This window comes from Ursus maritimus, unplaced genomic scaffold (assembly GCF_017311325.1).
Source record: "Ursus maritimus isolate PB19 unplaced genomic scaffold, ASM1731132v1 scaffold_4, whole genome shotgun sequence".
Classification (NCBI taxonomy): Eukaryota; Metazoa; Chordata; class Mammalia; order Carnivora; family Ursidae; genus Ursus; species Ursus maritimus.
This window is the reverse complement of record NW_024426552.1, coordinates 24,993,482-25,020,006: the sequence shown is the minus strand read 5'-3', so window position 1 is coordinate 25,020,006 and position 26,525 is coordinate 24,993,482. Positions and strand designations below refer to the sequence as shown.

Sequence of the window (26,525 nt, the reverse complement as noted above, 5' to 3'; positions counted from 1 at the left end):
CAACACCAGCCAGGTGTCCTATAATTCAACCCAATTCTGATAATATCTACCCAGAGATTGCATCAGATTCCATAGGTTGAGGGCTCAGTTCTACACATGGCCCCTCCCCCACCTTATTACCTATGCTTCTGACCAACTTGCTATAGATTGGGAGTTCCAATAACCCCCTCCTTGGGCTTAACTTGCTAGCGTGGACCTCCAATGGCAGGTGTCAAGTCCGGGTTGTCACCTGTGCTTTTGAATGAACAGCTATAGATCAGAGGTTCCCACAACTCCCTCCTTAGGTTTGATTAATTTGCGAGAGCTGCTCACAGAACTCAGAAAACCCATGTATCCACTCGAGTAAGAGTATATTACAAAAGATATTAAAGGATACAAATCAATAGCCAGATGAAGAGAGACACAGGGTGAGGGCCCAAACAAAGGGGTTTCTGTCACTGTGGAATTTGGGGCCTGGCATGGTGACACATGGAAGTGTTCTGGTTCGCCAACAGAGAAGCTCTCTGAACCCCCACCTTTTGGATTTTCATGAAGGCTTCATTACATAGGCATCATTGATTGAATCACTGGCCACTGGTGATTGATTCAACATCCAACTCCTCTCCCCTCCCCAGAAATCAGAAGGCGGGACTGACTGTTCCACCCTCTATTCCAGGTTGGTTCTCTTGGAAACCAGCCCCCCAAAATCAGGGAATTTCCAAAAATCACCTCATTAACAAAATGGTGATGGTGGTGGTAGAAAGGGACTGGTTATGAAAAACAAAACATCCATTTCGTTTTTATGGCTCTGAAGCATTTTCAGGAACTGAAGATAAAAGAACAAAAATTATAACAAAAGAAGTTCCCATTGCTCTCATTGCTCTAGAAATTCTAAGAGTTTTGGCAGCTATAGGCCAGGAACTGTACATGAAGACCAAACATATATGAGAAAGGCTTCTCATATACATTTAATCATTCAGATGAACAAAATATATATTTTTAAAAGATTTTATTTATTATTTGACAGAGAGAGAGAGCCGCACAAGCAGCGGGAGGGTCAGGCAGATGTGGACAGAGAAGCAGGCTTCCCGCTGAGCAGGGACTCGCAATGCAATGTGGGGCTTGATCCTAGGACCCTGGGCTGAAGGCAGACGCTTAACTGACTGAGCCACCCAGGTGCCCCCAAAATATTTTTTTTCTAAATGACCAAATAAATATATATATCTCACACTATTTTATAAACCACAATATCACGGCTGATACCTTCCCAAACCGTTGCCAAAGTTGCCTGGGATCTGTGGTCCCAAGCTTGCTTTCTTGCTGATTCAGCACTCCTGCTACTCACTCACTTACTCGAAATTTCAACTCTAACCAGGGTCCTATATTCCGATTTTCCACTGCATCCCCACCAGCATCTAACCATGTTAGATCACTGAATAATTCAGAAACTCTCCCCTTCACATCTTTTTTTTTTTAAGATTTTACTTATTTATTTGAGAGAGAGAGAATGAGAGAGAGAGAGAGAGAGAGAGCACAAGAGGGGTAAGGGTCAGAGGGAGAAGCAGACTCCCCGCCGAGCAGGAAGCCAGATGCAGGACTCAATCCTGGGACTTCAGGATCATGACCTGAGCCGAAGGCAGTGGCTTAACCAACTGAGCCACCCAGTTGCCCCTCCCCTTCACTTCTTTAAATGCAAATATAGTCCCTTCACCCTAAAACTATAAACAATATTAGTCCTGTACCCTAAATATATACGACTTGTCCTCAAACATTCTATGCTCCATTGTTCCTGGGAAAAGAACAAGGTTTGGCAAAGAAGTCTTGGCTCCCAATTCCATGTGTAATGGAGAGAAGGTGCTTTACTGGAGTGCAGAGTTGGCCTTGTGAATGCAAGTCCCCAAAGAAACATTCTTAGGAAGGACGTTTCATCCTGCTCTATCAGGAAGACAATGCGCTAAATAGGTGTTTGTCAGCTTCCTTGGGAAATTCACATTTACAGCATGGCTACTATGAGATTCACAACCAATACAAAAAACTAATTCCTGAAAGGAGTGTTATCTAGGTTCCAAAATCTGGCTCTCCAGCCAGGTCATCTCTCTTTCTGGTATCTCCACTTGGATGTCCCCCAGGTGCCAAAAACCTAACATTCATACTTCACTAAACCTGCTTGTCCTCTATTCCCTATTTAGTTAATAGCACCCTTATCCACTGATTGCCCAAACCTAGAAACCTGAGCTGGCTTTGTTTCCCTTTCCTCACAGCTCACATTCAACTGGGCTCAAATCCTGCTAGTCCTGTCTCTGAAATGTCTCCTATTCCTTCCCCACAACTGGAGTTCAGAACCCACCAGCTTTTACAATAATTTCTTCAATGGTCTCCTTCCTTGTTTCTTCCTCCTCTCTTCAGATCTATCCTTGTACTGCCTCTTTCTTTCCAAAACAAAGACAGAATTATGAAAGGCCCTCTTTAAAACAAAACAAAATAACAACAACGACACACACACACTCTTCCTGCTAAATCAAAAAATCTAACTTCAGAGGAAGAGAGATTATTGCCTACTCCGTGTTACACTCAAGAAACTGGTTAGTACATCTCAGGCTTTTGCTGACAGGAACTCTCCATGAGTCTCACATGTGAGCCCTTCAGTAAGGCTTCTATGCAGCTAAGTCTTCTATGAGTCTTCTTCCTCGGGTGTCCTAGAAAAATCTATAGTGAGCCCCTCCTGACCACTCAAATTAATAGGGGAAGATGACTGGAAGCCAAAGAGAAATAGAGAAGTCCATTTTCCCGGGTTCAAGGGGGGCACTTTCCCTATAGAAAAATTCCACTGGTTTTCTGTCTAATCTCAGACTTCCAAAGACCAGAGGTAAATTTTGTATCAAATTGTGGTAGCTCCCCTTAATCACATTTTTAATGAGCACCTGCCTTTTCACCATTTTCCTAATTGGTCTCTTGTCATTGTAGTTTAATGGTTTTAGTCTGAATTACGTTGCTGAGGCATTCTATGTATTTTCCTATTCAAATATTAGAATAATAGTTTAGAATGCCAACTATTTTCTTACTGATTATAATTCCAAACTGAAGTTTCAGGATTTGGGTTCAAATTCTGAAAGAACACTTCTCCTAAAATCTAAATTAATTCAGTCACCAAATACATTTTGAGCCCATATTTAGCACCAAGCACTTAACTAGATGTTGGGGCTAAAATAGTAAGAAAAAACAGACACGTTCCATGCGCTCGTGGAGCCTACAGTTGGGTGACTGCGACAGGCATTAATCAATCAAATCATTTACACATTTAAGTATACAATTGTAACTATGGCAAGTGCTCTAAAGGGGAGGTGCCTGGTACTTTGGGAAACTATTATTGTGGATTTTGATTTAATCAGGGGGTCTCTTTAGGAGGAGACATTACTCTGAAATGGGACTGACGACGAGGAGCCACTTGATAGGTCAGATGTCTCTGTCACAGTGACAGTATCTGCAGAGTGGCTGCAGCTCTGGGAGGGGAGCTGGGGGGGGTAGGGGTAAGGAGATGAGCTTGGAGAAATAAGTAAGAGCTAAAATCTTCATAGTTGAGGAGTATTATCTTTATCATAAATACAACTGAAGTCCTTGTAGAGCTTACCTTTATGGGGATGGAATGTTAAGGTCTAATCAAAGAAAGGGGGACTTAACCTGAATTCTATCTCTGACTCCTGAAATAACTTGTTAACACTTTAATGCCTCATAACTCTAGTTTTCTTTACCTCAATAATCAGTTTACTGATTATTCATATTCATATTCATGTCCTCTCAAGTTTTGTAGAGATATTTTAAGGAACAATGAGTCATAATTGCTGAGTTCTTTGAACTCTTTGGATGAAAGATGTTATATGGTCTATAAATGTAAAGCATTGCTATTATCTATCAGACAGAAAGCTGTCTCCAACCAAAAAGAAACTGGCAAAATACAAAGTATATGAGTCTCCATCCACTTCTGTCAGAGTTAAATATATAATCTGGGTATAAATTAAATGGGCTTAATGCTGGGTAAGCTCAGCATCTTTGATCTAAAATGCCCAGAGCACTGTGCAAACATTAAGTCATCTGTTCTCAAAATGCCCTATGTGCATGTCATAAACACCAGCCATTATAATTCTTCCTGAGGATTATGATAGAGTTTACAGAGTTTAATTTTCTTTCCAAAGGTCACTAGCATAGTGTAAAATCCCAGAAAGAGGATATAAGCTCCTGGTTTATTCTGCCAGTCCTATTTATTTTCACCCAAGCAAGCAAACAAACATAAACATCTCAAAGCCAAAACAGAAACCACAGAACACGGAGATGAGGAAGAGCTTAAATAAAACAAGCAATGTACTTTTACCCTTAGGTAAACATTGTATCTCTTACTTTTAGTACAGGACAGATTTAGCACGTGGTTGATTGTTTTGGCCTAGAAAAAGTAGAGAAAAGGGACAGAAGATGAAGATACCATAAGGGACTTTTGGCAAAAGAGGTAAAACAGAGACAGAGATGAGAGGAAAATGTGTAAGTTCACCCTTTTCCTTCCCTTTCCTATTAAACCTTTAATAATATTGGTACAGAACAACCTCTAAGAAGGGAATTGAGAGTGAGGGAGACACAAGCAATGCTCAGAGCCAGTTTATCCAGAGCCTTTGAAAATGTTTTCATTTCTTTTAAAGTCAGAAGAAATAATGCCATAATTGCAGTCTGGATTAAATTTGTCTTTGTATCAGCAGTTGTAAAAGACAATTTTATTTTTATTTTTAATTTTTTTTTTCTATCTCAAGTTTTTATTTAAATTCTAGTTATCAGGTGTAGAAAAGACAATTTTAACGATCTTTTGTGGTGTGAGGGGCCCACAAAGACAAAAGTACCTAGGGCCCTTGATGGTCAGAATGTGGCCCTGGAAACTTGGATATTTTGAGGAAAACCTGCTAAGGAAATCCTGGACAAGGATTTATTTATTCCACCTGGACACTAGAGAACCTTGCAAATGCAACTAAATATAATGTTTTTCAAGTGATTCAACAAATTGACCAGAGCAAGCTAAATGAAAATACCTGGAGGGCTGTCAACAAAGGAAGATGCAGTTTGATTTCTCTATATAGCCAGCCAATCTACAGAGCACAGGAATGTTGTTTTATTTAAAAGGACTAGACTGGTGATGGGTAGTAAGGAGGGCACGTATTGCATGGTGCACTGGGTGTTATACGCAACTAATGAATCATCGAACTTTACATCAGAAACCAGGGATGTACTGTATGGTGACTAACATAATATAATAAAAAAACATTAAAAAAATACAATAGATTTTAAGAGAGCTATCAAAAAAATAAAATAAAAGGACTAATGAAGATTTGAGAATGATGAGCCTCATCTAGAATTTATAAGTACCAGTCTCCTCTCATGCTGGCTTCTGATCCAAATTTATATTAACGGTGTCATTTGGGAACTTAATCCCAAAAACTATTTTTAAACTTTTCCTGGATTGGTAGTGCCCCTGGATCCTGGCAGAAGCTGATACAAATCGTTTCTCAAGGAAATACTTAAAACCCTCAAATACTTCACACAGAAAAAGTTCTACAAACATGTACTCGCAATAAAAAATAATCATAAAACAGGGGTGCCTGGGTGGTTCAGTTGGTTGAGTGACTGCCTTCCGCTCAGGTCATGATCCTGGAGTACTGGGATTGGTCTCGCATCGGGCTCCCTGCTCATCCGGGAGTCTGCTTCTCCCACTGACCCCCCCCCTTCATGCTCTTTCTCTCTCTCTCATTCTCTCTCTCAAATAAATAAATAAAATCTTTTAAAAAATCATAAAACATGAAAAAAGAAACCTAATGTTAAGTAAGAACCTGTATAAACGACAAAACACAAAATATGAGAGGTGCCTGGGTGGCTTAGTCAATTGAATGCCTGATTATTGGTTTCAGATCAGTTCATGAACTCAGGGTCCTGGGATCAAACCCCAGTCGGACTCCGCACTCAGTCAGAAGTCGGCTTGGAATTCTGCCTCTGCCTCTCCCTCTGCCTCTCCCCTGCTTGTGTGAACCCTCTAGCTCCCTCGCTCTCTCTCTCTCTCTGACAAATAAAAAAAAAAACTAAAAAAAAAATATATATATATATTTGGGGAAAAATATTTGGAAGTATGAGTACAGAATAAGAAACCAAACGAATATGAATAAAGATTAAATACCTATAAATGAAAAAACATAATTGAAATTAAAGACCATTTGGAGAATTGAATAGTAGATTCAACACAACTGAAGAGCAAAGTTGTTAACTGGAAAATAAAACTGAAAAAATTACTTGGGATTCAGCTCAGAATAACAAATACATGAAAGTGATAAAGGATAAGATGTGAAGGATAGAGTAAGGAATTGTAACATACATCTAATTGGCATCTCGGAGGGCACATCTTAGAGACTGTGAAAAAAACAATATTCTACAAGAATTTGAATATTGAGTTTTTTCCAGATTTGAGAGATGACAGGAATTCTCAGGTTCAGGAAATCCCTGGCAAACAGAAACAAAATGTACCTTAAAGAGATCCTTAGTAAGGGAATTTATAAAGGACATATTTCTGGGAGAAGGAAAATCATCCTAGAAATGGTTTGATATGCAAGAAGAAATGGTGAAAAAGAATGTAGATGAATTAAACATTGGCTATATTAAAAAGAATGACAATGTATAATTTATAAGATGTACAGAACAAAACCACTGGATTACAATATAAATTAGGAGAGGAATTTGATAGGAAGATAAACCAGTCTAAAATCCTTGTATTACCCAGGAGAAGAGTAGACATGTTAATTCTCTTCAGATTTTAACATTTCAATATGCACCAGGAACTTTCACTTCGATTGAGGACAGATTTTTGCATAAAGATGGAGAATTAAACACACAAATTTGTGTGGAGCCTAGATAAATAAATAAATAAAATCTTAAAAAAAAAGAAAAAAAGAAAGAAAGAAGGCAAGCTGAATTCTAACCCAGCAGTGGTCTGAAGTGAACCTTCAGAGAGTTTCAGGATTTGATAGCGTCAGGCACATTTGAGAATGGGATGAGATGAACCGAAACAGGGTGATTCGATCAAAGTTAGTTTAAGAAAAGTTAAAAACTGAGATTCCCACCTTCACCCCTTGCGCTAGCTTGGCCTAAGACTGGGTGGGTAAAAGTAGGTCTTTGGACAAGGGGTATCAAACAGATACACACACTGTATTGTATATACAGAGTATACGAGAGTTAATGCTCTCCGTGCTATTCCAGCCAACCTTCCAGAAAGCTGGCCCAGGAGTGCCTGGCTGGCTCAGTCAGTAGAATGTGTGACTCTGGATCTCAGAGTTACGACTTCAAGCCTCACATTGGGCCTGGATCCTGATTTAAAAAAAAAAAAAAAAAAAAAAGCTGGCCCACCATGTGTTTACACTCAAGTGCCAGATAGATAACAGGGTTTTGTTTGTTTGTTTGTTTCTAAAAGTAGGAGCGCCTGGGTAGCTTATGCATCTGACTTTGGCTCAGGTCATGATCTCAGGGTCCTAGGATCAAGCCCCGAAAAAGGCTCCCTGCTCAGCGGGGAGTCTGCTTCTCCCTCTCCGTCTGCCCCCCAACCACTTGTGCACACGCAGGTTCTCTCTCTCAAATAAAATCTTTAAAAAGAAAAGTAATTTTACTGGTGATCTCCCCAGATTGACCCAGTCACCAACAAGCCCAGAACTTTTAATATGCTTCTTTTTTTCTGCCCTATTTTAAACTTTGAGCAGAAAGCAATGAATTAGAAATTGGAGGAAAGCAACTAGTATGAATTGACAGAGATCAAAACAAAGAAAGCAATCGGAACAAATAGAGACTATTCTTGGATAAGAAAGTTAAAAGGCCATCAATAAAATCTTCAATTTTGTTCTGTATAAACTTCTCATTTTTTTTAAAGATCTTTTTTTAAGCAATTTCTACACCCAATGTGGGGATTGAACCCACAACGCTGAGATCAAGAGTCCTAAACTCCACCGACTGAGCCAGCCAGGCACCCCTAAACTTACCACTTCCGTGTATTCATTCTGGAATCACATTATTAGTGATGAAGAATAACTGGAAGAAAGGCAGACAGGGCCAAAGCCCCTCCCCCCCCAAGGAAACCACCCTTAAAAGGATTTTATAACCACCCTGGAAGGAGCCCTCCACCCTTTTTTCTGTGATAGATAGATGACAAAAACCTGATCGGATGACAGGCGCAGGAAGGGTTAATCAGATTAAAACAGCCCTCCAACAAACCCATAAAAACCCCTAGACTTAGAAACCTGATGGCAACCCTCTCAGGTCCCCTCCCTTCTCCCGAGCAAGCTATCACTTTGCTATGGCTCAATAAACCTTGCTTTGCTGCCCACCACTCTTGTCTGGTCTACATCTTCATTCTTCAAAGCAGCGTGACCAAGAACCACGGGCACCGATGGAGAAAAAATCCTGTAACATTAGGAATCTAAAAAAATTCTAGGTCACTGGCTAAGGGTTGATTTCTAAATATTATATACATGGCATAAAGCTAAAAATGTATGTATTTATAAATTCATTTGCACAGGGGTAGACAGATGACTTGGATGGTATTAACCCATGAAACCCATGCTCTAGGTATTTTAAGTAGAACACACTGTGAGAAACCTTCATTTCCTCCCCCCTGCTTTTTTTTACTTTTAAATAGGCTCCATGCCCAACATGGGGCTTCAACTCATGACCCGGAGATCAAGAGTCACATGCTCTACCGACTGAGCCAGCCAGGCACCCCAGAAACCTTCATTTCTTAAGAACAGCATTATCATTTTCCAGAGGTACAAAAATGAGCAGCGTCACCTATGAAAGAAAGTTTTTTGCTTTACATGGCCTTTATATTCCTGGCTGTGAAGAGGTAAAAATCCTTTAATTCTTAAGAATAAGTCAATCTCTGAATGTGATCATAAGATTTTAATCATCTCTTGGTGCGTTGACAAATCCATTACTACTAAGAAATCTTTGTAAGAACAAATGCTATATTAACCATAGTTGTTTGCGTCTCCACAATTACCACCTTCTTGACAGACCAAGAATCACCTTTCTGCTGGTTCAGAAGCTATACAATGTGGAGTGCTTGGTGCTTTACTAAGATAGGACAATTCATTTAATGGCTGTGCACTACTGTTAGCTTGGTTTGAAAATATCAACCAATATGCATGATCCAGCATTAATGAGATTATCTCATTACAGCATTCAGGAGACATAATTTCCAAGCTAACTATAGACAAAAAGGTTTATTAAGGTGTCATTAAGAAGTTTCAGATATTTCCATAATTTAAGCTGCTGTTTATATGAAATAATGTAGTTACAAACCAAAGTCTAAAGATGACTCCATTTAATTTTTTTCCCTTTTTTTCCCCAGCTTTAATTGTATAAAGAATTAGTTTCCCGAATAAGATAAATTGCTCCTTTCAAAGTTACTTAAATCTTGGAGATGATACACTTGGAAAAATTTGTGTTCAGTAATCTAATGGAGTATAAAACATTGATTTTGTAAAATTTACATTTTTAAAAGTATATTCTAAAAAGATATATCGAGATGTAATGGTTTGTTATTGTATGCATATTAAATACTTTTTATTAATATGTCGATATATCAATATATGAATCGAATATATTCAGTTCAACAAATACTAGAGAATTTACTATAAGCTGGTTTCCAAGAGTGACAAAGATGAATAATGTGCCTTTTTGGCCTTCCAGAAATATTCAGAGTAAGATAAGTGATTGATAGGTATGAAAATGCCTACCACAGAAGGAAGCAAAAGGTAGGGATTGCAAAAAAAAAAAAAAGTACCAGAAGCAAAGGGATTAAGATAAAAATCCTTTCGGATAATTTCAAAAGATTTCCTCTAGTAAGTGGTTGAGATAACCCATGAGGAGTGAGTTTAATTTCTACTAAAGGAGACACTTAAAATAAATCTGTGCTGCTTTTAAGTGATAAAGTAGAAAAATTTTATGTAAGTCTGAAATAGATGTGAATAACTTTAATACTTACTCTTGTCTAATTTCATGAAGTATAATGTGTTGAGTAAAATTTTAAGTTCCAAATATTTTATACCTTCAGTTATATCCAGGAGAATTTTTGTTTCCTTAATAGGAAATCCCTAGCAGTTAGTCTGGACTCTCCTTAGATCAGTCACGACTCCACTGGAGACAAGTTAAATCAGGATCGCTGGACTGGGGGTTCGGATATTGGTATTTTGCAAAAGTCCTCTAGATAATTTTATTTTAATTTTTTTAAAAGATTTTATTTTTAAGTAATCTCTACACCTAAGGTGGGGCTGGAACTCAAACCTGCAGATCATAGGTCCCACCCTCCACTGACTGGGCCAGCAAGCCACCCCTCTAGGTAATTTTAATGTGCAGTCAGGATAGCAGACCACCAGGCCAAATTTCAGTTGAGCAACTTTGATCTTACTAATAACTGATTTGCTTTCCTTTGCTGGTTCAATAAATAATAAGAATTTTTCCAATAACTTTTTTTTTATTAGCTACCGCACCACTGAGTATTTATGTGCCAGGCACAGTGCTCAACATTCCTTTTGAGCATTATCTAATCATAGCTAGGTGTATTTCCAAATTACTTGCCCAGTTAACTGTCCCATTCCGGGACCCAAGAACTTACCCACTGCACCACACTGCTTCTCTCCTCTAATGCACTCCTGATATGGAATTGTCGAGAACACCAAAGTCTATCAGCAGTTATAAATAAACGTTATCTGCAAAGAGCAACCAAGAACACAAATGACACAAGAATGAGTATGGAGGATACCAGGAAGTGACACTGTAGGTTGACCAGGCGATTCAAAAATCTCTAGTTTCCCGGTCCTCCCAACACCTCCTCCAGCCTTTTAAACAACCACCCCTACTTAACCCCAGTTTTAAAGCTCACTGGTCCTTGATGGTCAATTTTAGGGCGAGAATAACCTTTGAATTACAAAGGGTCAAAAAACCAGCCTAGGTATTTCCCAAATCCGAAGCTGCAGTTTAGGGGGTCAGTCATTACTGGAGATGGGGAAAAGCCTTCTCGAGCCTTCCACAGCAGCCCAACGACTCAATGAAATCGGAGAAAATGCCAAAGGGGTGCGGGGGAGGTGCTGTTCAGTTCGCTTTCTCCAGAGCCTTAGGTGGGAGACCTCGCAGCAAACGGCCAGAGGTGGGAAGCGTGTCTGGAATCCCCCCTTCCATTCCCTACTACCCTGAGGGGAGGGCGAAGTAAGTGCCCGCGGGGCCAACCACATTTGCCGCCCTTCAGGATCCCGGGCGAGTATGTCCCGTGCCGCACCCTGAAGGAAGGGCGCGACCGCCGTTTCAGTTGTCTGGGGAGAGGGGCTGGCAGGACCCTAGAGCACAAACCCCGATTTAATTGAAGACACTGAAGCAGGGACCCCGGCTCTTGCTTGGGGCGAAGGGCTGCCTGCTCACCCCAACGCTGAGCGCAGCTGGCGCGGGAGTTTCCTACTCCCCAGGATCCCTAGGGCAGCCCGCGCTAGTTGCCATGGTAACCCCACGCTCCTGGCGGAGCCGGCGCGCGCCGCGGGGCTCAGTCACTACCGGAAGTGACGTGTTTCACCTGCCAAGCGAGGGTGGGGTGGGACGGGGGTGCGAGGTGCCGCCGCCGCCAGCCAGTCGGGAGCGCGCAGGCACCGGGTGACTGAGACCCCGGGTGAGAGCCGCCTACCTTCAGTCACCGCCCACGGCCGGGCCGCCACCATGGCGCTTCTGCTGCGCTTCGTCCTCTTGTGCGGAGTCGCGGGTGAGTGGGGGGCAATTTGGTTCCTAGGATTCCAATTGCCGGCACCGCCCTGGGGCGCTAGCTGCCTGCGGCCACCCGGGAACAATGAGGCGTGGGGGAGGGGACGGGTGCGATTTGGGGGCGCTGCGGCAGTGGTGGCCGTGCGGGCGGTGTTGCACTGGGGTGGTTTTGCGGAGCCAGGCGTGCGAACGGGGAAGGTGGAACGGCTCGGAAGGGAGCCATGCGGGGGCGTGAGGTGTCGGGGGGGAGGGGGGTGGGCGGTAGTCGGGACCGAGCCGCAAGATGAGGGGCGGCAGTGGAGGGGCTCCCCGGGCGCGGGTGGGTGGGCGCGGCATGCCGGGTGCGCCTGGCGTTTTTCCCAGACCATTCTTTGCTGCGGGTGCGAGCTTTGCTTTATTTGCTCTTGCCCTTTCCCTTGTTAGCCGTCGTGTCGTGTCCGTCCAGGGTTACTAGATTTCAGAAGCCTTGGGCTGCGAGTTTCCAGGTGTTGAGCAGTCCAGGCGGTGAGGCTGAATTACAAACGCCATGATTAAATAGACACTGAGCTTTTCAGTGCCTCAGATCTTACAGGCTACCTCTAGGAAAGAGGCGCTGAACGAACAGTAGCTTGAGCTTTCTTGATCGCGTACAAGAGGCGAGCCCAAGCACGAGAACGGTAGCTTGAGCATTCTTGATCTCATAGAAGAGGCGAGCCCAAGCACGAGCTGTTAACTAGAAGGTAGCTCGACGAAGTAAGCGGTTGGAAACCCAAACTAGGTTCCTGCAAAAATGTAGTCATGATTTCTGCAGTCCCGGAGCAAAGTGCAAAGAAATTCGTAACCTTGGTTTGCGTTTATGATGAGTTAATTCATTTTGAAGATAAGAGGGGATGACTTGTACAGGGCAATTCCTAAAGGATTCGCCAAGTACATTTTTCGACTGCGCCTTCCTCGGGAGGGAAAAAAAGGCATTTCAAAAATGCGTGGACCATTAGAAGGCATAATCATTTGACGCTTTAAAAAACTGATCTGTTTTCATGGCAGTGTTTTTTTTACTAGCTTATCTGGTTTGTCAAGGCAAGCACATGTCACGTTTAGAATTAACCAAATGGTTAATTTAAAAAAAATCCATAGGTGCGGCGACCCTCAGGAGGCACACTTTGTGTAGCCTCTGGAAAGATTTTTTTTTTTTTTTTAAGTGTTCCAAAGGATTGCGTGGCCCTTTTTGTTGGGATGGCTCTCTGCTTCCTGTTGAGATGTTAATTCCATTGTTGGATGCCACATCTGTGAGCATTACTCATGGGATCAACATTCTATTAACAAGTCTAATCTTCGATGTATAGCACCACCTCCACCTTTTTGATACATATCATTTAGACTTGGGTGAAATTTCTGAAGTAAAGCTTCCGGAAAAGATGAAGGGTCAGTAACCAGTTTACTCGATAAATTCGCACCTTTGTTTTGTCCAAGACTAAACTGAAGTTGAAGTGGAAAATGCACGTTCTCTCCGGGAAAAAATATTTTAGGCTACATCTAGAGCAGAAAAGTGAAATAACATAAACCATGTAGAGGACTTTTTTTCCCCCGGGGATGTTCCAGATAATTGTCTGGAGTTCATTTTTTCTGGACACCTCACTTTGTTAGGTACAATCTCAGCTGAGGATATTTTTGGTACGTACAGAGTCATTCTACTCATAAACCTTATACTAGGCTGGTGAACTTCTCATGAAAGGAGTGCTGTCTTTAGCTTGACAAGACAACTATTTTTGGTTACAGTTTTCCAGCTTAGGAACAACTCAGAAAGCTATGTTACTGATGTATGGCTTTGAGTATTTCTTTAGATACTCTTGCCATTTTAGGCATTCATTGCTATGAATTTGATTTGAGTGGTAACAAGATTGGCTTCTACATTTGGCAAAACAAAGTGGAGGAGGCTTACATATTAAAAAATTGCAGTACAATTTTTTCTTTAGATCTGTTTCCATATGGATTATAAAGACTTTTGTCAAAAGTCCTTTTGATGCATTTTATTACCTACCAATAGCAAGTCATTCTACCAGTAATAATAGTGGCAGTGGTGGTAGAGCTGTAGCAATAGTAGTAAAATTAAAGCCTTGGTTGAACAGTTATTAAATGCCAGGGTGCTCTTAAGGGCTTTACATATACCCCATCTACTTAGCAACCCTGGAGGGTATGTATTATAATGATCCCTGTTGTACATGTGAGGAAACTGAGGCACAGAGTAGTTACATAACTTAATTTGCCAAAATCACAAGTTTCCTCCTTAATCCTTGCTCTTACCACTATGCTGTTTTGCCTCTAAAGCAGCCACTTTCCTCTTGGGTTACCTCTAATTGACCTCCTGACTTTCTATCAGCGGTTGGTTATCTGTCATGTAGTAAGAACCTGCTGTTGGTTTGACTATGTGCCAAATACTGAAGACTTTTATTAGCCCTTTAATTTCTTGATCTTAGTTGAATGCTTTCAGACACTATTACGAAAACGTGAGGAACCAGGGCTCAGGGGGATGTTGCTAACTCATGTGGTCCATGTACCAGCAACATCAGCATCACCTGGGGATCTTGTTAAAGTTTGGGGTGATGCTGTTTCTCACACTGTGAACATGAATGAACCTAAAAAGTACTTGTCTCCCCGCCACTTGTTAACCGTTTGATGGCTGCAGGCCTCTGTCCTTTCTATGTACCTCAGTTGCTTTGTATGTCAAGATAGGGATCCTACCATCTCAGTCATGATGGAGCAAAATGAAATGTTTTATCATTTTGCTTTCCTGGAGTCTTCCTTTGCATAAAAAATATGTTACCTCTTTTACTGTTTACATTTTGGCCATTATACCAACCACCTAAAAAAATGTTGCCCCTCCTCCAAGGCAAGCCACTTTACAGTGTCTCCTTACCCTGCTTGTTGTGGGGTGTCCCTCAGTTACTCAGCTTATCTCATTGCACTAGGTCACATGGCAGGGGCATTACTTGTGTTCTTGTTATAGTCCCAGTGTTAGCTTATGGTATGTGGTAGATAGCAGATGTTTAGCAAATGTCGTGTGACTGAAAGTTTGCAGCCTTTTTATCACTAGGCCTGTGTATATGATGTAGCTCTCATCAGTTCCAGCTCGCTCTGTCTCTCCCTTCTCATCAGATAAAGATGGTCCTCGGAGTGGTCATTCCAATAGCCTTGTCTCATTCAGTTGTTAGTCTAAAGAAGTTAAACTTTTTCTTTATCTTTGATCTCATTGTTCTATTCCATGCCAGTTGCCAGAGTAACAGTAACCGTGTGCCAAATGCATTTATCTTTTTGGAGCTCCTTGATACCTATTTTGGTAACCTGCTAACCTGTTCTTCACCGACTTCATAGTAGGTCCCTTAAATACCAGCCTTCCCCATGATTTGGTCCATAGTCGTCTTCTCTCCGTCTTAAATGTGGGTGACCTTATTTACCCATTACTATAACCTCCAGATAGTTGCTAGTGACTTAAAAATAGTGCCAGCTCAGCGCACCTCTCCTCTGAATTCTGGGCCACTACTTCCAACTGCCTAACGTTCACATTCCACCTGAATGTGCTTTAGTACCTCAGATCCTGCAAGTCTGGGGGCAAACTCATCCTTTAATTAATTGATTACATGATCTAATCAGTCAAATATTTATTGCCTGCTATGTTCTGTGCCTGTGCTGGGTGCCCTTACAGTAGTATAGAACTTTGCAAGGTGCAAAGTTTTGATAGGACATTCCCAGCAGATGGTACAGCTTTTGCAAAGGCATGAAGATCTGAAAGAGTATCATGTATCTTGAGAGGTGAGAAATTCAGTTCATTAAAGCATCTAACCAGCACTTCTCGAACTTTTGATGTGTATCTGAGTCGTTCTTATAAGTCAGGTGAGGCCTGAGATTTTGCTCTTTAACAAGTTCCTCATGATGTCACTGCTGACCACACTCTGGGTGGGTGAAGCTCTAAGGCTATGCCAAGAGCTTAGTAGGAGATGAAAGATGATTGTACCACCCTCCGTGGTGGCACTGAGAAGCTTGTGGAGGCATTAAAGAAGTGAAATTATACACTGAGATTATTCTCTTGAATGCTAACTCGGCAGCAGTCGTGGAGGCAGGTACAACCAATGGGTCTGGCACTAACACAGGAAGCTGTCTGGGATGATGTACACATAAGCAGTCCCTGTTGAAAAACTGAGTGGTGTTGGGCTTCCTCTGTAATCTGAAAAGTTGTTTTGAGGGAAATGGACTGAAGCCTGATACCTGGTTGGTTGCAAGAAGTAGTTGGAGAGAAGCAGTAAGATTCCCGGCTTTGAGTGAAGTCACTGACTTGCAGAGGAAGAAAAGAGGAACACGTTTTAAGGGAAGCGACCAACGAGCTTAAGTTTGGACAGGTGGTATTTGAGGCACCTGAGGGGAATGGAGGTAAAAAAATACCTAGTAGGAGGGTTGAATCAAAGGACTGGATCTCAGGAAAGAGACAAAGATTGGTGATAGAGAATTGAGAATCGCTGCTGCTAAGTGCCATCTCTGTAAGGTTAACCAGGAAAAGCTGGTAGGACTAGGAGAGATGGTGAAATGTGACACTGGAGCACAGCAACATCTAATAAATAACACAGAAGGTGAACAATAAGGAGTGATGCGGGGGATGTAGCAGCACTGTGGGATGAGGGCTGTCCCAGAAACTGGTGCAGAAATGAGGTCAATGGGTCTTACCATTAGGAGACTATTGGGAACATTCAGGAAGTTCTTGATTCCACAGGGAGGGTGGTTTCTGTAGTGGGTAAAGCTACATTTTCATAGATTAAGGAGTGGGCATCAGGTAAGTAAAGAAAGAGAAACACTTACTAGCATTTGCTGTTGGCTTGACAGTAAAGCGTTGCACAGATGACCTTCATCCCAAGGGAGAGTAGCAGACCCAGGGGATAAAGTAGAAGCCAGCAGATAGGGACTCCCATAACTTCTAACCACCAGACCTAGAACCTTATTCTTCATTTTCCTTTGTGCACCCAGTTTCCTCCTTAAATGTTGGGGTTCCTCAGTTTATGGCTTCAGTTAGCATTTATGCCTTGATAGCTTCCAATCTATTTCTAGTCTGTCTCCCAAGCTTTTTCCCATCATTTGAAACCCCCACTTGACATCCCCTGATTAGACTTCCCACAGGCACCTCCAAATGAACTTGTCTACATAACCACTGTTCCCTCTCCCATTAAGTGGCTTTTTCAGCTGTGAAAATGCCCAAGCAGAAATCTGGATACCCTACGTTTCTGTTCTCTCATCCGCTTACATGCAGTCAGTCTCTGAGTCACTTGTATCCCACCAGCCACCACTCAGAGTCCAGGTTATGCCAGCATCTCTTAGTTGAAATAGCTTCGTTGGCATTGGAGAAGTGAATTTTCCCCTGCTCCGGGCACATTACATTACTGGAGCGTGTTCTAAGGTTTATCAAGTGGGTCTTTATTACAATTGTTTTTCCTCAACAGACTGTACATTTCATGATGTCACGGATTATCTGTTTATTCCTTATTTCATTCCTATTGTGTGCACAGTGCCTGTTAATGAAATAAATGGGGAAAATAGTTCCAGACAGGAATTGATGTATATTGACCTAAGAAAAAGACCTAGAGGGGAAGAACATTTGAAGGTCAAGAATGGGTACATCATGGAAGAGGTGAGCAGGGCTGGGCTCAGTATCCTGAACAGGCCAGCTTGATGTTTGTCCGCTTTGCTCTGCGTTCAGTAATGGAGTGAATTTGTGTTAACACTCAGTCTCATTTTAATCTCCTATTGCAGCCTGTTCTCCCAATCCCCTTGTTTCTATCTTTCCTCTGTTATATACAAATCATTATCAGGTGTAATGAAATAAAGGCAAGAATTGATACTGGGAACTTTTAATTTGGTTCATTTGGTGGCCAGAAAGGAATGGATATGGACTTTAAAATGATAAAGTACCAGACATAATTAAAAATTATCTAAATAAAATGAACTTATGGCTTTATCCTGTTGTTTTTCATCTATCTTGTTTTGTTTTGTTTTTAAGAAAAATCTAATATTCTGGAATAATTGTTAGATTGGTTTTGGAATTAGACTGGTTTCTGTTAAGAGTGTGGTGGTATGTATCAGTAAAAAGCAGCAACCTTTTTTGGTGCTGGTTCCCTACCTTATTTTCTGCTCAGCTTTCTTTGGGAGGCTGAAATGACAAGTGGTGGAATGGGAAGGAGTTGGGAAAGCTTCACCCTGGCATGATGAAGTGATCTGTTGAGGAAGCTGGCTCGGAGCTCATGGTTTGGTTTGGTGATCTCTTGGGGCTCTATTATTGGTATTGCTTTGTAGTTTGTTCACTCTGTTGACTCCATTACTGTCTCTGTGTAAAAATGCAAAGGAAGCTGAAAATGTTTCTACATTCAGTGGCGAAATGGTGACTTAAAGAGACAGTTTCTCTTCTGTGCTTTCCCACAGGCCTTTTCTGTCACCTTTCTTCCCTCACCTCATTGACTCACTCTTCCAGGTTTCAAATAAAGAGTTAGCCAATTAGAGTTTAAGCATTAAAGGCTTTAACTTGACTCAGCAGTATTTGCAATTTATTTTAATTAGCAGTGTGCTATAGAAGAGAAGACTATGGCCTGCCCTGTTGACCAAGGGAAGGTAGGCTAAGGGAGGGAGGTAATAACAGTCTATTTTTAGGGTAGGTGTGAGATCAATGGCATGGTTTAGTTTGTCTTTTGATAGTTGGTGAGAAAAAGGATTAACAGTCAAATTAACCAGTGTTAATTGGTTAACTGAGACAATACAAATTTCCTTTGAAACTATTAAATCACTTTTATTATTTCAAAGGTATTTTACAAGTTGGAATGGGAATGACTTTGATTTCATTTACTCCCAAGAAGTAAAAATGTATTTAGATTTCAAGTAACTAATTGTGGTTACTTTTTCACCATCCCATAGTGTAAATGTATGTTCTGAGTGAGTTTTATAAGTTTCTCCAGAGGAGGGGTAGTTTGGCTGCACAGATCACATGCTCTCAAGGAATCTCAGGACACATTCAGATACAGTGAACCAAATGTGTTCAGCCACATCTCTGTGGAATTGTTAGTGACTGTAGCTGACCCTTTCGGTCTCACTTGGATTCCCCAGTGAAGAGAGCTTTGAACTCCTGAATACCAGACGATTCCCATGGGGATTTTCCCTAATGGGCCAGACAAAAACTTTTGAGTGTTTTGTGCCCTGGGTTGTTGTACAGTAAGAATTGAGAAGAATCTCTAACTACTTGGTTGTACAATGTGAAATCTGATACTTTTAGAATGAACTGGTAACTCTAGGCTGGAAAAGTGATTGTACCTTTTTTTCTTTTCAGTAAACATACACATATATTTTGTTTCAAAAACACAAGAACATTAAACAAGTTTTAAATTTATATTTGGCAATAAAAGGTATCAATAGATGCATTATTTATATAACTTCATCGTGGAATTTGAATCAGTGCCATAAATATGTTGCAGTCACTAAATCTAGATCATCACAATGAGCCAGAATGCATAGTTGTTACGATGTAACTTAATGGAGAGAGAGGGCTCCAGCGGTGGAAGGGCGGGTAGGGACAAGCCGACTCCCCTGCTAAGATCATGACCAGAGCTGAAACCAACAGTCAGATGCTTAATAGACTGAGCCACCCAGGTGCCCCGATGGAACTTACTTTTTATGACAATTTTATAAGTGCCTCATTTGAATCTGCTCTCCTGACAATTTCTGGGTAGGAAGAACATTTTGTATTATTCTCATTTATAGGAATTAAGTCCAATAAATTGTGACATTGGCCTAAGCAGTGCTGTCCAGGAGAACTATAATAGAAGTCACATATGTAATTTAAAGTTCTCTGGTAAAGCCACATTTAAAAGTAAAAAGAGGGGTGCCTGGGTGGCTCAATCAGTTAAGTGTCTGCCTTCGGCTCGGGTCGTCGTGGTCCCGGGGTCCTGGGATAGAACCCCACATAGGACTCTGCTCAGTGGGAAGCCTGCTTCTCCCTCTCCCTCTGCCTGCTGCTCCCTCGTGCTCATGCTAGTGCGTGTGCGCTCTCTCTCTCTGTGACAAATAAATAAATAAATAAAATCTTTAAAAAAAAAAAAAGAAAGAAAAGAAAGGTGAAATTAATTTGAATATATACATTTTGTTTTTGTTTTGTTTTTTTTTCTGGCTTGCCTTAAGCATATGTTACAGGGGTGGTGGGATTTAGATGGAGTCGGAACTCTGGGGTGCCTCAGCCACAGCAGGTTGTGCCTTGTAGAAGTATTTGAGTCTAGAGTTGTGAGACATTACAGTTCTTCAAAAAGAATACATTTTGTTTAGCTCAGCATATACAAAATATCATTTCCATATGTGATCAAATTAAACATTAATAAGATTAATTTTTTTCCCTACTAAGTCTGAAATCTGGTTAATATTTGACATACACGCATCTCAAATCGCAGTAGCCGTGTTCCAAGTGCTCAGTAGTTGTATGTAGCTAGCAGCTACCCTGTTGGTCAGCACAAGTCTAGAAATCGGAGCATTTACATTTTAGGTATGAGGGAGAAAAAAGAAATACATGCACAAAAAAAATCACATTTTTAACTTGCCTGTGAGGGAAATAATTGCATTTATGGGAAGGTAGAAAATAAGGACAGACTGGCACCTGATGATGGTTGCTAGGGAAATTTAAATTCACTTTGGGATATTAGAAAGGAATTAATGCAAGACTGAGACGGTCAAGTTAGACATGCTTACAACAGCATGTCTACAACAGGGGTGATTTTTCTTATTGTAATTAACCCTTTCTTTATTACCTTCAGGATTTTCCATAAGGAGTTAATATTTACTCATTTTGCTCTTGTATCTATTTCTTTGCTTTGTAATTTTCTGTGATCTCATCTTTATAAGATGTTTTACTTGAGTTTTGTTTTGTGTATGTGTATTTGCTTTGTTTTTTGCCAAGTACTCGGTTACTTTTACTGTTTCATGTTAATTAAAGGAAGAGAGCCTGAGGTTTTTATGAGCAAGGAGGCAGAGGCAGGTTTTTAAAAATAGAGCAATACATATTATTCTGTAAAGGTGATGAAAATATTCACCATGGCAATGGATCTGCTTTACCTATAATGCAAAATACTCTTTGCATTTGTTTTGCCAGAGAATTCTGAGTTTAGCATCTGTGTATTAAGGAACGTGGGGAAGGTAATATACTACATAGGTTGAAAAAAGGCTGAGATTTAATTCTGATTGCATTTGAAATTCCTGAGATGAGTATTTCTGTGTGTGTGTGTCTGTGTGTTTGTATGAGGGAGAAAGAGAGAGGAGGGTGGGGAAAGGGTGTGTCACAGTCCAGTTCAACAAATACAGAAAAAAATGTCTACATGTTTACATTCTTAATTCACCCTGGCTTTCCACTATAATTTACGTTTTCCCTGGTCCTGATTTATAACATATATTAAATATTCTTTATTTAGAACTTCAGTTCCTGTGGAAGACATTTGAGGGTAAATAAATCATATAATGTGTATATATGGGTGAGGTGGTGTGATAGATGCTTCAGAAGATATGAGGAAGACACCATTCTGATACTGTTAGCAAGCTTGGGGCCAGATAGGCGAGTCAGGCGCTTACTCCCCCAGCTATGATTCTCAGCAGATCAGGCTGGGGATCAGAGCAGAAATGGTACGTCATATAATGATGTTTGGTTTTCTGGGGTGCCTGGGTGGCTCAGTCGTTAAGCGTCTGCCTTCGGCCCAGGGCATGATCCCGGCGTTCTGGGATCGAGCCCCGCATTGGGCTCCTCCACCGGGAGCCTGCCCCTCCCACTCCCCCTGCTTGTGTTCCCTCTCTCGCTGGCTGTCTCGCTCTCTGTCAAATAAATAAATAAAATTAAAAAAAAAAAAAGATGTATGGTTTTCTGATTATTCTTTTGGGGCCCCACTGGCTTCTCCAGACCACTTTCGCCTCCCACCACTTCGTGTACCAACCCTTCAAACTTTTGAGTCTCCTGCCCTCTGTTTATACCAAACTTCTGGTTACTTCTCCACAATGACCAAGAAATGCCTTGCCTTATACTGCTGTCCTGCCCCTCTCCCATCATTGCATTATTTTGGTCTTTTAGGATTTACATTTTACAGTTCACTCTTTTCTAATATTCTTTTTTTTTTTTTAAGATTTATTTATTTACTTATTTGAGAGAGAGAGAGAGAGAGAACATGAGCTGGGGGGAGGGGCAGAGGGAGAAGGACAAGCAGACTCTCCCCCCCACCCCCGCTCCCTCAGGGCTCCATCCCAGGACCCTGGGATCATGACCTGAACCGATGTCAGTCACTTAACCAACTGAGCCACCCATGCACCCCTCTTCTAACATTCTTACACAACAGTTACTTGACCTCTCAAATATGGTGATTTTTCTTTCCAGTTTACTGGAGCAGGCTTCTCTTTATACTTCTCCTGAAGTCCTGAACTCTGTTGGCATTGTCACCTAGCTTCCTGCATTTCTGTCATACCTTCTATCCCTAAGATCTTTGGGCTCTACCACCCTCTACCCCACCTCTGTTTATTTTAAAACCAGAATTTCTCCAGGAGTCCAGGGTCCCCTGGTCAGAGTTCAGTTCTGTCTCTGATACGGATTGATCTTATAGGCCAGTTTCTTTGCTCCTGCTCATGGACTGTGGCGCACAGTTGTGTACATTGGGGGGACTTTATTGTCCCAGTGTGGCTAAACTTTTTTTTTTTTTTTTGTAAAGTCCATTTTATAAAGCATCGGGACATTATATTTTTAACAAAAACAAAGTAAAAATAACCTTTGTCTCTAACTCCTTCAGCTCTTTCAAATTTCTTTAAAAGTAATAAACCTTTTAGGAGCACCTGGCTGGTTTGGTGGGTAGAGCATGCAACTCTTGATCTTGGGGTCATGAGTTTGAGCCCCATGTTGGGGGTAGAGTTTAGTTTAAAAAAATTTTAAAAAAGAAAAGTAAACCTTTTATCTGAAGTGTATGACATATAGAGAAGCACAAAGTTTAAAGCATTATTTACAAATATTCAGGCGAGAGCGTTTTCACAAAGCAGAAACATCTGTTTAATCTCACCCTGATCAGGAACTAGAATCTATCCCACATTTCTCATTTCAAAACAATCCTTCAGGGGCACCTGGGTGGCTCAGTTGGTTAACAGTCTGACTTTTGCCCAGGTCGTGATCCCAGGGTCCTAGGATTGAGCCCGCATCCCCTCGTCGGGCTCCCTGCTCCCTCCCTCTGCCTGCCCACTCCGCTCCCCCTGATTGTACACAGTCTCTGTCAAATAAATAAATAAAATCTTTAAACAAACAAACAAAACAAAACAAACAAAACAAAACAAGACCACACATCACACTTCACCACTCTCCTTCTACTCTTGAGAGCCAAGTTCCTCAAAACGGTAGTCACTTCTGTTTCTTATTCTCACACATCTCAAGTTCCCAAGCTTTCCTAGTCACTTCTTCACTCTCTTCTGCCTTCTGTGTGGGTTAGTGTTAGCACTTTATGTACATGCAGTTATACAGTATATGGTTTTTGTCTAACTTTCACTTCTCACATTAGAAAGTTTATTGATTTTGTGTAGCTGTAGTTTATTCATTTGCATTGCTGTGTGGTATTCTGTTGTGTGACTTTATCACAATTGATTTACCCATTTTATTGCCAATGGACTTTTTTCCCCCAATTTTTTGCTATTGTGAAAAATGCTTCTGCGTCATTCTCATTCATGTGTTTCAGTGCACATGTGTACACATTTCTCTACCTGAGAATGGTGTTTCTGGGGTCCCGTAGGTAATACCTATGTTTAACTTTAGTTCAAATTGCCGAACAGATTTCCAGAATTAATCATTCCAATTGACACTCCCACCAATAGAGCTTGAGACTTTAGTTGTTCCACATCCTCATCATAGCTTCTTTTCATTTTGGCTATTCTGGTGGGTGGATAGTGCCATATCATTTTTTTAAACACCCTAAGTATGGAAGTTTTCAAATATATAAAACAAGGAAAAATGGTATGGTAAAGCTAGCTTCATCAACTACGAGCTTTTATCATTTGAATTCGTGATACCATTCTGTAACCCCCCACTTCCTTTCCCATTCCTCTTCACAGATATTTGACTTGAACCTGTCTCCAGAAACACTTTACCTACATTTTTTCTGCCTCTTTTATTCCAAGTAAATGCTGTATGCCTCCTCTGTCTCAGAGAAAATAGAGGCTATCAGTTACAAATTCCCTTGATTTCCTGTACCTCAGTGTATGAGCTTATCTATAATTGTACCAGTCCTCTTATGTCCTTTCCTTCATTCTTATCTGTTTGTTTGTTTGTTTATTTATTTATTTATTTTAAGGTTTGTTTATTTATTTATTTTAGAGAGAGTACACATCCCTGCGCGTGAGGGGAGAGGGGCGGAGGGAGAAGGAGAGAGAATCTCAGGCAGCGCAGGGTGGGGGTGGGGCGTGCTCCATCTCACAACCCTGAGATCATGCGTGACCTGAGCCGAAATCAAGAGTCGAGCGACCATAACCAGCTGAGCCACCCAGGCATTCCCCTCCATTCTTACTTTAAAGTGTCTTGTTTCCTATTTTCTAGGCATCATTCTTTTGTGGGGTGTTGATCCTTCAGTCTCTGAGTGTTGTGCTATGTGTGTTTTTAAACCTCTTTCATTCTATTTGCTCTTTCCTTCTGACTCATATAAACATGCTCTACATTTCTCATTTCAGAACAACCCTTCCTTGACTCTCCATCACACTCTACCACTTTCTTCCTACCCTTGAGAGCCAAGTTCCTCAAAACAGTAGTCGCTTCTGTCTCTACTCACACATATCAACCTCTGTAGGTAGATATATCCCATTGCAACTCCTCAAAGCCTTTACCAAATCAGATTTGGCCTAGGTCACTAATTGTGCTCTTTTTTCAAACGTAGTAGATATATTTCAGAGTCATTTATTTACATAACATATTTTGAGTTCTTCCTGTATGGAAGGCACTGCTTAAGTGTGAGGGATAAAAGATTAAAAAATACCTTCCCAATACTATAGGAATTTATGTCCTAGTAGAAGTGACAGGCTTTTTTTTTTTTTTTTTTTTTTTTTTTTTTTTTTTTTTTTTTTTTTTTTTTTTTTTTTTTTTAGATTTTTATTTATTTATTTGACAGAGACAGCCAGTGAGAGAGGGAACACAAGCAGGGGGGGTGGGAGAGGAAGAAGCAGGCTCCCAGAACAGCATGGAGCCCGATGTGGGGCTCGATCCCAGAACCCTGGGATCACGCCCTGGGCTGAAGGCAGACGCTTAACGACTAAGCCACCCAGGCGCCCCAGTGACAGGCTTATAATATGACAGTGAATTGTCATATTAGATACTGTTTATTGAAAGATGATACCAGGTTGTGCTGGAACTGTTCTATAAGCTTTTCATACATTCTTTTATTTAATTCTTAAAATGGAGTAGGCATTATTAATTTCTATTCTAAAGGAGAAAAACACTAACTTAAAAAGGCTGGAAATTTGCCTATAGCCAAGCATTTGGTAAGCTCAGTCTGAATTTGAACCCAGATCTGATTTTAGAGCCCATGCTATTAATGGACAGAACTGCTTCCATAATTCAGTATGCTCATGTGTCAGAAACGTCTGCACATTTAAGTGAGCTATGAGAACTGCTTACTACCTTTGAGTTGTGGAAGAAGGGGAGGAGATGGATGTCAGGGGAAGACTCCTTGGTTGATTGATTGTCTAAAATTAGGACATATTTAGATCTGAAATAGATATTTTAGTTCAACACCCTTAATTTATGTTTAAGCCCTAAAGAAGCAATAACATGTCCAAAATGATAGTGGGTTTTGTTGTTGTCGTTGTTTTGTGACAAATGACAACAGATTCTTAGTCTAGTATTTATTTCCCTATTAAAAATAAGTTCACCCCGGGGCACTTGTCTGGCTCTGTCAGTAGAGCTAGCAGCTTTTAATCTTGGAGTTGTAAATTCAAGCCCCACATTGGATGTAGAGATTACTTAAAAATAAAATTAAAAACAGACAAATAAAGATTCACCCAAACTCCTGAACCATGTGCTACCTAAAATTCTGTCTCCTACAAGTTTGGTATAGCAGAGGAAAAGTGTGCATTCCAAGCCCTCCTCCACCCGTGGTGATTGGAGTGGGGTGTAGAACCTACTCCTGGTGATTCATAGTGATTTTTATTTTTATTTATTTATGTATTTATTTTTAGATATTTATTTATTTGGGGGGGGGAGTGCACAAGCAGGGGGAGCGGCAGGCAGGGAGCCCGATGCAGGACTCAATCCCAGGACCCTGGGATCATGACCTGAGCCCAAGGCAGCCGCTTAACCGACTGAGCCACCCAGGCGTCCCCGTAGTGATTTTTAAAACCAGATCTCTGTGTTCAAGGGTGTTTACTGGTGGACTTCTACTTAAAGGATAAATGTGGCTTGGCAGCCAGTCTGCCTACATTTGTATCTTGCTCCCCTTAGTAGCTTAGATGCCTCTCCCCATCTGTACTTCTTCACTGTAAAATAGGGGAATGGTTTTACCTTCTTCAGAGTTACGAGAATTTAGAGTTAATATGTATACACTTTTGAAAAATGCCTGACACATAATAAGCACCCAGTCACTGTTAGTTACTGTTTGTTGTTAAGATAATCATTTCCCCCTTTCCATCTCAGTTTATTTTTTCCTGGATACCTGCTTGTTTTCTCGATGGGGGCAGGGAGCTGGAGATTCATATTTTAA

At 41.1% G+C, this 26,525-nt stretch overlaps 1 protein-coding gene across 2 annotated transcripts in view; it reads left to right on the top strand.

Annotated features, from left to right (window-relative positions):
• The first annotated feature begins 11,662 nt into the window (after positions 1–11,662).
• Positions 11,663–26,525, top strand: part of CXADR (CXADR Ig-like cell adhesion molecule) — a 54,367-nt gene continuing 39,504 nt past the window's right edge. For both annotated transcript variants that reach the window (XM_040621088.1, XM_040621087.1), the window contains exon 1: positions 11,663–11,788. In XM_040621088.1, the coding sequence (XP_040477022.1) occupies positions 11,746–11,788 (43 nt within the window). In that variant the 5' untranslated portion in view covers positions 11,663–11,745. The remainder of the gene's footprint in view (positions 11,789–26,525) is intronic.